We start from the raw sequence: 12,995 nt of genomic DNA on the forward strand, positions 1-12,995 counted from the left end.
CCAAAGATCTACCCAACAATCACTCCCTTTTCCTAAATAAACTGTTCTAACAATGAAAACATTCCATACTGATAACTCTGTTGATTCCTGAAACGAGGTTTGGATATTTTTATTAGGTAACAGGAAAAACATGCAACCTGTTCAGTTTGCTAAAACCAAATCTGTTCATATTTCAGGGCTAAGATCCGACCTTCAGATGGCCTATTAACAGGATAGGAAAAGACGTCCTTGATTCTACACCCCACTTTCTTAAGGGGTAATTCATCACCTAATCATCAGCTGGCAAACAGTGTGGTAAAGAGGGAAGGTGATAGCCACGAAGACCTACGTTGGAACTTGGCTTATTTTACATGTCATGTGACCTTGAGCAAGTTTATTTTAACCTCTCTAAGCTGGTCTCTTTGTCTATAAAAAAGAGATTGTAATATTGATCATAGGATTTTCAGAGATTAAATAATGACATAGCTAAAGCAAAGCACACATAGCACTATATTTTTCTAGTAGTAAGCATCAATAACCTGCTCTTATTAGTGCTTTTCAAAGAAGGTAAACCAAGTCCTAAACACTAAAAAAAAATGCAACAAGGCTATATTGAGAATCAACAGTATCTGTAAAGAATCTCTACTTGAAAACTATTTCCAAATTATTTTTATTCCACATTACATTGCACATATTTCTTTTGCACTAAAACCTTCAAAGGTACAGCAATGATAAAGGAAAAAGAAAGAACCCACAAACTTGGTAACCAAATCACAGGACTGGTTAAAATGTTAACACCATTAATTAATTTTGAAGGTAAAAAGAAAAGAAAGTATCTATTCAACAGTACTTAACTGTTTCTTTGACAGTATATAAATAATCCATAACTCTGGATATCCTTTCTCTGTTATTAATGCGTGACCTTGGGCAAATCTATTACTCTCTGGGTTGCAACTCTAAAATAAGGGGACTAGTCCAGAGAGTTCTGAAATGGTGTGTGTATAAATGAAATTAAAAGTAGTGTCGATGCAGCTGGTCTATAGGCACTTTAATAGTCAACTTACGTATTAAAATTTACCTTTAATACAGTGTCAAGAGGATTTCCAGAATCAGGTCTGATTATTAGTGGTGCCTCTGTACTTCTTGATACTATTAAATGTCTTAGATCTTCACCCCAGATTTTCTCACACGCATTATAAATGTCATAGCTATCGCTGACCACAGATACAGGCACTGATGAAAATTGTGTTACTATATGTTCAAAAGCATCTTTTTCATGGTCCTTCCCCCAAGCTGTTATGGTACTAGAAAACAAAATGAAAATACAGATTTACTTAGGCAGACACATTATATGTTCCTGAATCATACCTCATGTTTACTATACTACACCTTCAACACTGCAGAGAAGGTGAGTGATTTAGTTTAATAACTGCACATCAAAAGGTTAACTGAGTATCTGAGCCAAACCACTCCTTGGCCAATTTTTAAGACTATAAGTAATCTCATTCCTCTCCAATAGTTATTTAAACTCTTAAGTCATGTTCAACCAACTATAAACTACATTATTTTCTTTTTTAGTATTCCTGAACCTACCTCCTGAACCTACCCATTTAAAATGAGTGAGCTAAAAAGTACCTGCTGCAGACACTTTCTACGTTACACTGAGATGTTAGAAGGAATGAACACATACTCCCATTATTCTGCTAGGCCATGCAAGCATTTGGCTCCCTTCTGTGCATTTTCAAAACCATATACCAATAATAGAAGGGACACATTTTATCTTTCTTACATTTCAAAATCTTACACTTAAAAGCAATTACTTAGGCAATTATTTATACTATACCATGCATAGATACAGTAAACTAACTCTTTACCTGTTATATCTTCAGTTGGCCAGTAACAGGTAGTCATTTATTTCACTTACAGATTATCCACTAGTACTTAATATATGCTCCGGGAATAAGAATTATAATATTTAGTTTCAGCAAAACATAATTAAGATGGGAAATAAAGCGTGTGAGTTTCTATTAGGCAATTATTATTATAGTGATTTTTACACTGTCCTCAATAATGGTGGTTCTTTTTGGACAGATTAATGACATGTAACCTAAGTACTTGCTGGTTAACCAATATATAACATAAAAAATTTTTTTTAATTCTTAAAGAAAACTTCATAATGAATTTTAGAATTGTTACCATTTTCTCATGCCAAGTAATTTTTCTTTCTCCCTAATTTGCTAGTCTTTGCCTCTACCCCATTTTCCGAAGTAAAATGATGGAAAGTGAAACAACCCATTCATTTAACCCCATGCAGATATAAGATTATCTCAACACTGTTTGAAAAGTCATACTAATTTATTTTTGAAATTGTTGTTTTATTCTTATTTTTTTCTAAAGGACTGAAGTAAACAACTTTTCTTATGCTGGGGATGGCAGAGCATGCACATTTCAGGGGTGTAAAGACTTAGCTACCCAGAACTACTCTCATCTGAAATGGAGAGATAGCGTATTTATATAAAACTCATTTTACAGTGAACAAAGTAGCTATGATGCCAACTCTCCACTTAATGCAAGTATCTGCAGGCTAAAGGGAAAATTAAGACATGGATAAAGAGAAGCCCCTTCTTCATATCAAGAATTGCTATGGTCCCCTTTATAAGGGAGAGAATTAAGCTCAAAGAGTACCAACACTGGAGAGCTTTGCAATGTAAGAACAAACTCTTAAGAGTTAAGAGGTCACTGTTTATGCACTTATTTTTTACTAGCATTGTATCAATACAGTCAACTAACTCTGCTATTTGTGTGTATCACGTCTAGCAAACTTAATGGTTCATTTTTAGCCTTTATCTTACTTGCTTTCTCTTTGGCATGTGAACTTTCCTGAAGCTTTCTTTCCCAATGACTTCAATGACATATCCCATGCTTTGATTTTTTTTCCCCATACTTCTGTGGGTCCTCTTCAGTTTCCCCTAGATGCTCTCCTTTCTCAATGTGACCTGGGGCACTGGTCTCTCTCTACACCTCCCTATGTGAAAAACACTCAAAGCTTTTAAAAAATACCTTTGTAGTGAGAGTTTCCAAAATCTGTACCTTAGCCCAGGTTTTTTTTTTTTTTCTGGAATACAGATCCATTTTGTTAGGGAGGAAAATGAGTTTCTTCATCTCATCGTCCCACAGACATTCCCCACAGCACCCTCCACATAATCTAATCATAATAACATCTAGTATAATATTTGGTATATGGAGATCATAAATATTTGTTCAATGAATTCTACTTAATTTGATGCCTTTCCAAAGTTTGAGGAAGAGTTATATAATTGAATATTTTCAAGTCCAGATTCATATATTCTTTAAGAAAATATTTATAACAATGGCAATGTTCTAAATTTTAGTGTTTTCTTATTTTAAAGTTATCTTGGATGTTAATTCATTTTCCCTCAATGACCTTCTGATGTAGGAGATGTAAAATTTTAGCTCCTCCTGGATGGAGGAACTGAAGAACAGAGAGATAAATGACTTGCCCAAGGCCACCCAGTATGTCAGCTGTAAGGTCACTCAGATTTCCCAACTTTAAGTCTACAGTTCTTTCCACTATACTTTGCTGTTGTTTAAACGACTTGTCTATTTAAGAACATCTGACACATTAAAGAGTCAAATTTGCAGATGTAGTAAATATTACAAGACTATAAAAATACAATAGATTTTCAACCTGTTTTAACATAAAGCCCTAAAGAAGATATCACCTTTATTCTCAGATGTATAGTATCATACTCATGATGTTATTACTTTGAAACAAAAGCATCAATGAAGAGTCTAATATATGGGTACTACAAGAAGTTTTATCTAAGACCAAAAATAAAAATACTGCAACCCTAAAATCCTGGTCTGTTAATGTCACTCTTATTTTCCCAGTTTCACCAGTCATGAAACTTACATGTGAAAGTATTCATGTGCCTACTAATAAAGCAATGCTAATATATGTTAGCTGAATGTACCCTCTACTGAGCCCCAATTCAAATCATCACGTTCCAGCAATTTCATCTCCCTAGCCAATGCTCATGTTTATCGCCTTCTTTCCATTTATTTAGCCACTTGGATCTGAACCTCATCATCTGTCAAAATTATTGCAACAGCTTCCTATAAATCCTCCTAACTTTTCATTTCTATTTTTCAATTCATAAGATAGCCCGCTATTACTCTTTCGACAGTATTTCTCTGATGACATCACTTCTTTGCTCAAAAACTTCAATGCCCACTCCCATTTGAAAATGGAATTAGAATAATCTAGCATGATGAGCAAATAGTTAACATTTCAATATCAAAATAAATTTGAGGGTGTTTACTAACCTGTCTTTCCACTCTACCCTACATTCCCTACAAAATACATTTCAGCTCTTATTCCCTAAACACATCCATATTTGCCTCTTTCATTCTTGCTCTTTCAGGACAATGCTTAACACATGGTAGGCATGTAATAAATACTTAGAGAATGAATAATCTCCTAATGTCTGCCATTAAATTTTACCAATCATTCAAGAAGTCAAGATTTGCATACCATCTCTATAAAACCTTTCTTAATCCAACCCTATCAGTGGAACATGACCCTACTTCTCCTTCCTTTGCACTGCTAGAGCACTTTAATTGTACCTCTTTAAAAGCACTTAACAGAGCAGAACGCTGCTAGTGTACTATTTTTAATCCAAAAGATAGGATTAATTCTTTATATCTTTCTATCCCTTGTAGCACCCAGGAGACTGCCTGAGATCAAAGCTCAGCTTTATTCACTGCTGGTTTTAACACCCTGCAATATTCAAGTATGAGTAGAATTTAATAAACTGCCCCGAATTACATTAAATAATTTTTGTTATAAGAACCAGAAATAAGGTTTGGCGTACATTTTAAAAACTCCACTAACTTGCAATAAAATTAACTCTAGGATCAGAGCAGCTATAGCCTAGATCATAATTGTCTTCTAGTTTAACTTGAGATGCTTTAGTAAAATCAGATAAGGAAGCGTAAGAAGACTCTAACACTCTTCCTTTCAACAAAAGGGCTAACTTGCAGGCTTCCGTGGTGGTTGAGAGTCCGCCTGCTGATGCAGGGGACACAGGTTCGTGCCCCGGTCCGGGAAGATCCCACATGCCGCGGAGCGGCTGGGCCCGTGAGCCATGGCCGCTGAGCCTGTGCGTCCGGAGCCTGTGCTCTGCAACGGGAGAGGCCACAGCAGTGAGAGGCCCGCGTACCGCAAAAAAAAAAAAAAAGGGGCTAACTTGCTCATCTATAATTGAGGGTACTGGGTTCAGAAGATAACTTCCAGAACAAAGATAAGTGAAGTCATGTAGAAAGCAGGGAAAGGGAAAACAGTGACCAGGTTTCACAGTGAGGGCTTCTAGACTTAATGAATACAACCTATCTGCACACGGCAATAGAGAAGCTAAAAAAATCCTTAAAACCTACAGAGCAATATATATGAGTTGGAAACAAGCTCCTAAATTGTTTCTATTAGGACAGTTACAAGTTTTCTACCTCCCCGAGACCAGTCTTTATACAGAGTATGAATACTGAATTAGTATTGCTTAAATTCATGAAGATTTACTGTACTACCTGGCTCTGTAGTTAAACAAAACATCACTGAGTTACCAGAATGAAAAAATTTAGTTATAGAAAACCAAGGTTAGATAATAGGAGGATGAAAACAGAATTTTACCTGTGTTCTGCCGCTGGAACAGAATAGCCTGGAACAGGATCTTTCGTTCCATAGTATTTTTTAATTAAAGCAATTCCTGCTACTGTATCTGTTCCTTTGAAGTTAACCAAATGAGCAGATGCTCCTATGCCAGCAGTCTGCAAAATAAACCATAAACCAAAATCCAAAAAAAGAAAAGACCCATACTTGAGGTATAGAGCATAGCCCCCAAAGCAATTATTGTCTTCAGTTATTCTTAAAGAGATATTTAACTATTATCAGAGATAATAGTTTCTTATGACAAAGATCCAGTTTTTCCTAAATATTTAAGGATTCAACTGTTACCTCCTCAAAGAGACCTATTTAATAGCGATCCACCCCCACTTCCCATCACCTCCTTTTCCCTTACTCTGCCTTGGCTTCCCTGTAGCATTATCTGACATCTGCTAATATTTATTTTATCTGTTTATCCATCTGTCCATCCATCCATCCAATACGTAAAGGACAAGGATGTTTACTGAAGGCTGTATTTCAGGTATTTCTAAAATAGGCTAACACATCTTAGGTATTTAATGTATATCTCTGACTGAATCTCTGGAATTTCAAAATGTGGCCTACTTAGAAGCAAGATCAACCCCAGTAACTTCCCAAAAACTTTACAGTGGTAACCATAACCTAACCGACCATCCACATTTTATTAATTGAAGTTCACTTCCGTCTCTTACCTCTTGGGAAGAGACTCCTCTGTAGCCAAAATCATGTAACTTGTACTCCAGACCATCTAAGTTACCAGACGTTTCTAACAAATATTTGGCCAATATTTTCTTCTGCTCTCTAGAATTTGTGGCCACTGTGATTGGATACCAGGACTGAACAAGAATAGTCTGTAGTAATAAAATCAACCACAAACATTAATACATAAAAAATTGGGTTCTTTCTGAGGAAAATCCTAGCTTTCTCTGGAGGTATGTCCTGGACTTCCATACTACTAGAAATACCAATTGGACATTTCAACTGTATGGCAGGACGCCTACCACATGCATTTCAGATACAGTGCCGAGCTCAGCTCTCAAATCCGCAACACAGAGGATAAGCAAACTCGGTCCTCAACAGTAAAGAATGTCAAATTACCTATTTTCCATCCAAAGCTCCAAAGAAGCAAATAATATTTAGAAAGACTATCTGTGATGAAGGACCAATGTATTTTTTTATTTTCAATCTATTGTGGACCAATAGTTTTATAAAATATACTCACACTTGCATGTTGAGGCAATTGCCATCAAAGTTTCTAAACGCTTATCCTTGATTTCTGTATTTAATGTGGACCTGCATCTGTTCATGCACCAGCACTGGTCCTTGGACTACATCTTAAATAGTCTACATCTAAATAAGTTATTTATTTACTCCTCTAGGTAGTACTGGATCTAATTTTTCCTTGGATCTAACAGGACTACTGGTAGGTTATGTACTTGAGGTATTTTTGTGTAGCACTAGACAATTCTATTCATTGAGCTATGCTTTATGTCCTTGACTTTTATCAAAAGTCATTATAAGAGAGTCACATGAAACATTTCTGCATATGCTATAAACTTGTGAGGTCGCTGTCTACTTTGTAACTCAGTTCCTATTACACAGGTTCCCAAGTGAGGAAATGAAAGAATTGCTGGGTTCCTACTTTCTGCTAAGAACTGTCCCTTGCTTTCCCTTTTTTCCTTGGCTGCCAGGAAACTCCAAAGAAAGTATGATGCTTAATCACAGCAACTATACAAATTATTATAGCTTAGGAATTCACTCCTCCATTCTAGGATCATAATTTTCTATCTTTTATTTTGTAAACCAGATAGTCTGCTATTACAAGCAGCTTCAAATTTGTTTTAGAAAGAGCTGCTAAGATGACAACAACATCTGTGCTCACTCAAAAAGCTATTTACTTCCTTAATTAAGTTTTACAAAACAATCTTTTGCTGAATACCAGCTAAGTGACGAATAAATAAAATAAGTAAAAACAAACAAACAGATTATTTAACCTTGGACTTCCCAACTCAGTCGCCTAAGAAAAACTGCAGCATTGGATTCCTATGATTGATTAACTATGGCTCCAAATTCTTTGCAGCTCCTCCCATCAAGAGATGGAATCTATCTCTTCATCCCTTGATTCCGAGCTGTCCTTTTGATTTGCCTTTGACCAACAGAATGTAGCAGAGGCCATATTTATGACTTCCAAGCTTCTGTTTCAAGAGGTTTTATAGCTTCTACTCTCATTTTCTTAGAACCTCAAGACTGCTGTGTTATAAGGAAGCCTAAGTCATGAAAAGAGGTCCAGCAGTCCCAGTTACCTGAGCTGAGGCCCAGACATGGGAGTGAGGCCATTTCAGACTGTTTTATCCGAGCTGAACCCTCAGCTGAACGCAGACTCATGAGTCCAAGCAAGACCAGCAGAGAACCATCCAGTCAACCACAGAATCATGAGAAATAGCAGTTGTTTTATTTTGGGGTAGTTTGTTACATAACAGTAGAAAACTGACGCAACTCCTAACTTGAACTCTATGACAAATCACCTCTGTCTAAGCATTCCGCTCCTGAAATTATTCTTTCGTAATTGCAGTGATTCCACTGCCAGTGCCCATGATTATCCTGCTTCTAATCTTTAGCTTCTCTGACTTACTCTTTATACTGCACTGGTTATCCTTCCAAAGTTAAGAGTTTTATTCAGGTTTTGCCATTCCTTAAAATCCTTTAATGGCTATCTATTGTCCACAGAGGAAGATGGCCAATTCGTGTTGAAATTTGAGGGCTTTTACAAACTTGCCTTGTTTACCATCTAAAGACTTATCCCTTATGGTATTTTCCACTTTTATGCTATAGTCTCCCTTGGGCTACTTGCCATTCTAAGAATACCTCACCTTTTCCTGTCCCTTATTAAAAGCTTATTTTCCACTTCATGATATCTTAGACAGAATTCCCTATTTTTGCTACCAATGCAGCATTCCTACTTATATTAGTGGTCAGTTGAGAATAAATTGCTCCTCCTCCAAAGGCCCTTAAGTAAGACATAACTTACTCTAATTTCTGTGCCCAGCATTTTTTGGGTATATAACTGTAATCAATACTCATTTGCTGAAGTTAATTCAATCAACTCTCACATTTTTAATTTAACTTAGACTGATATTATCTAGGAGTATGAGAAAGATAGAAAACATAATGTGAAAAACTCTAGTTGAGTTATAAAGGTAGAAGATTGACCTTACCCCTCGAAAAATGCCAGGGAAGGAGAGAAATAACTATGAGACACAGTGATCCTTCACATCACCATTTCCTTTTCATAGTCCAACAAAATCAGCTTAAATTATACTCTTAATAAAATCACTCCCCTTTAAAAAAGATCACTGTAGGTGTAAGCAAGGGAAAAAAAGGCAAGTTAGTTTGGGTTAATTCAAGGTCTAACAAAGTGGCCTTGTTGGAAACTTCTGCAAAACAGCAATTTGCCCACACAAATCAAGATAAAATTTTTAGCTGAAAACTAAGACTAAAGTAAATGAACCTGCAAGTTTTATTTAAGAAGTGTTCATTATAACGTTACTGTCCAGGATAAGGAATCTTAAAGAACAAGAAATGGTGTGGTATAGTCGAAAGGGAACTGGACCTACACTGTTATCTAGCCCGTTCACCTCTCAGGGCTCAATTTCCTCATCTGTGAAATGAGGGCATTTGATCAATGTAATACTTTTAAAGTCTTCTTTCTAACAGCAAAAAGGTATTGTTTTGTTTTTTTGGTTGGAAGAAATGGTTAAGTTTAGCCCAATATGTTCATTCTTCAGCCCCTCACAAGTCTGAGACACCTCTGAAGAACACTTAGGCTCTCTTAAACATGTTTTGAAATCTGATTTGAGGGCTAAGGTTTCTTCTAGCACTGATACTGAAATTGATAAAGCAATTCAATAATTTTAGTGGATTTTAAAATTCAGTGTACAGTGAATCAAAGAATGTTATTAATAACTTTGCACCGGGAATTCCCTGGCGGTCCAATGATTAGGACTCAGCGCTTTCACTGCCCGGGTTCAATCCCTGGTCAAGGAACTAAGATGCAACAAGCTGCGCAGTGTGGCCAAAAAAACCCACAAAAAAACACCACACACACACACACACACACACACACACTTTACACATACTGGCAAAGGGAACTGGAAGGAATACTACTTAGTACTGTTATTTAAAATGTTTTAAATCAAGGATTTCCTGAAGAAAATCTCAAGTTTTTAAATAACAAGTTTGTTGGATTTGGTAACAGATTCCATTTATGAGGTGGTAAACTTGGGCTGGAGATGGATAAGAGGAAGTTGAACCTCCTCTAACCCCACACAGAAACCCATGAAAGAGGCAAAGTGACTCTGAGAAAGCGGCTTCTGGAGACTCGGTATTTAGATTACACACAATTTTTTATAAAACATAGGATCTATCACAAAGGAATTGTTTCAGAACATACATTTTTGTGCCTTAGATAAAAATACCTACCAAGGAATGAAATTATTTAAATAATATACATTAGAATAGGAGGTAAACTCAATAAGCAAATGAAAACAGGGAATTTTTTTTCTTCAAAATCTAACAGTCTCATATTGGATTTTATGTTTAATAATTTTTAAACTAAAAATATTTTTATATTTGCTAACAAACTGCTGCTAAGATGGCCGTATATAAACTTTTTTACTTTACGGTTTTTTTATAGTGAAATACACCAAAATAACGATTATTAAAACAGGTAGTTAAAAAAAAACTTTTTTTAAGGCTAGTGTTTTTCACTTTCTTAAGAGGATAAAGTAAAACATACATGAAAAGCAAGGCAGACTTGGAACTAGTTCTCTGCTGAACATCTGCTTTATGAAACTCCAATTCAACACAGGGGAAGAGTACTTATTGACTAAATCCTCAATCAGAAAACTAAAAAGAAAAAAAAGTGAAGCAAGGTGATTCACAAATGATGATTTTCAAAATAAGATTTATCTGTTTGGGACCTTTTGGCACTGAGCATAAAGGATACACTAGATGATGCGGTTCAGAGCTCTTCTACTCTTTATAATGCCTTCTCCTCAAAATAAAACATCTGCCAGTAAAATAGCATGAGAACTGTTAATAATATGTTTCCTTTTACTCTGAGTTCATGAGTTAATTCAAAGTTTTAAGACATAGCAGTAAACTATTTTAAATCTTTACTTTAGTTAATTGTTCACTGTTTCAGAGCCTGTTAGGCTATTATAAATTGATGGCCCACCCAGAGTCTAAAAAGAAAGTTTTAAATTTCCTGTCGACTTAGCAAAAATGTATTTCAAAAATATTCCTGACCTCTTACTTTTTCTAAACTTTTTCCAGTCTTTATAAATGAACCTCAAATGTATTATTTTATAATAGAACAAATTAGTTTAACCAATACATTAGTAAGACAAAAAGTACCAAGCACTAAGTAAACACCTCTCAGATAGTGGGGTGACATTATTCTACGGTTACTTCCTAGGATATTTCTTCTTATAGATAAAAACCTAAGCTATTGATAATCTAATTAGATTATTAATATCAAAGCGATGAGGGTGTGAAAACATGATTGCTTAAGTTCAGATACCAGGAAAGCAAACAAAGCCCTGTAATATAAACTCACAGCCTACAATGTACTCTCCTTTTGAGATTAGAAATTAAAACCATCAGTGAATCTTGAATATATTTAAATGAGAAATACCAGGTGGTAGAGTCTAGGCCCTAAACTGATTAGGTAAGAATAAAGAAAACAGTTACTAAGAAGCTGAACAAAATTCTTTTAATCTAACTGGAACAGAACAGCCATAAAATGTCTTAAGTTACTAAAAATACACCTGTGCTGTTTTTGTAATCTTTCCCTATGATGGTATATGTTTAGGATTGCAACAAATAAGATGGAGGCCAACTGAGCTTTAACAGTAATAATTTTTTACAATTTGATTTTAAGATCTCAGAAGACTAGATTTTACTGGAAGGAAACTTAAAGATTATTTAGTCCAACTGTCATTTTATAGGTGAGGAAATTGAGGCCTGGAAAGGTTTAGTAAATTTTAGGAGGTTACATAACTTTATTGGTAGCATTTTTTAAACTAGAATCCCAGTTGAATGGTTTTTACATCTACAATTAATGTTAAGTAAAAGTGAAAAGCAAAACAAAACAAAACAATTCACCTCAATCCAATTTGTAAGCCAGTAACACTCTGGATCTGTGTTTTCCACTGTGAAGAGAACATTTCCTCTGGGAATGACAGAGCCCTCAGGAACAGCTTTTACTTCTATTGGAAGATGCCCATCATATTTCTGGTAAGAGACAATAATGAAATTATTAATTCAACAGGTGGTATGCCATTACCTGTTTAAATAAGGTTCTTTATATTCTACAGAAGCTAAACTTACTGTCATAGAAATTGCAATTGCAGATCTTATTATATTGCTAGTAATCTGGTCAGAATATCCTTATCCTCCTGAAATAAAATTAGCTAAAATGATTAACAGTTTAGTACTAGCATTAATTTTTAAATTTTACGCTATAAAAGTACTTCTGCTAAGAAAATTTGTCATTTGAAGAGAATTTCAAACTGATTTCGAAACAAAAAAGTTGTTTTCCTATTCTTTCCAAAAAAAAAAGAGTTTATTCTAACATATTCTAAGAGGACTATCTTTCTTCTAAGTAGGTCATTTTCATAAAAGAAAGGCTAAAGACTGAAAGATAAAATAATGGACTGCTATTAGAGAGCACAACAAAATGAACAAAGAAAAAAGAAAAAGAGAGCACTCCTTGCCAGTAGAAGAATCTTAAATAGGTTTTCTCTATACTGGTAGTAGACCTGATACCATTTTGGTAGTAGACAGACCAATCATAAGTATACTTTCTAGAGCTTTGGCAGTCAATATCCAAGTGCAACAATTCTCTCCCAAATTAGGCTGAGGATATAGTGGCTACATGGTATGTTACTAGATATTTAATTATGCCTCCCCCTTTTTCAAGTTAAAAGCTGTGGCTAACTTTTGGCTAGTAAGGTTTATTTATGTGATTTGGGACAAGGTAACTAGATTAAAAAAAAATCATGTTAGAGCAGAAAGAATAATGCCTTAAAATCCTAGCTTGGATGCAAAAGCAGGTAGGAAACTGTGGGCAAGTCATTTAGAATCGCAAGGTCTCAGACTCCATGCTTGTAAAAGGGGTTACACAAGATTATCTCTAGGGAATCTATGAATCCCTAAGAGTCTCTGAATATAAAATAAAAAGGCTTACCACCCTGACCACTGAGAATTCTATTACTAAGCACAGCACTTAACTTAC

The 12,995-nt window shown here is 35.3% G+C and overlaps 1 protein-coding gene across 2 annotated transcripts in view; it reads right to left on the reverse strand.

The window, feature by feature from the left end:
- NAMPT (nicotinamide phosphoribosyltransferase) overlaps window positions 1–12,995 on the reverse strand; it is a 44,064-nt gene that overhangs the window by 18,762 nt on the left and 12,307 nt on the right. For both annotated transcript variants that reach the window (XR_004351397.1, XM_032642788.1), the window contains exons 4-7: window positions 11,864–11,992; window positions 6,391–6,549; window positions 5,687–5,823; window positions 1,058–1,283 (exon numbers count right to left, since the gene is read on the reverse strand). Coding sequence is in view for 1 of the 2 variants with exons in the window: in XM_032642788.1 (XP_032498679.1) it covers window positions 1,058–1,283; window positions 5,687–5,823; window positions 6,391–6,549; window positions 11,864–11,992 (651 nt within the window). In the remaining variant the exon portion in view is untranslated. The remainder of the gene's footprint in view (window positions 1–1,057; window positions 1,284–5,686; window positions 5,824–6,390; window positions 6,550–11,863; window positions 11,993–12,995) is intronic.

This window comes from Phocoena sinus, chromosome 9, assembly GCF_008692025.1.
Source record: "Phocoena sinus isolate mPhoSin1 chromosome 9, mPhoSin1.pri, whole genome shotgun sequence".
Lineage (NCBI taxonomy): Eukaryota > Metazoa > Chordata > Mammalia > Artiodactyla > Phocoenidae > Phocoena > Phocoena sinus.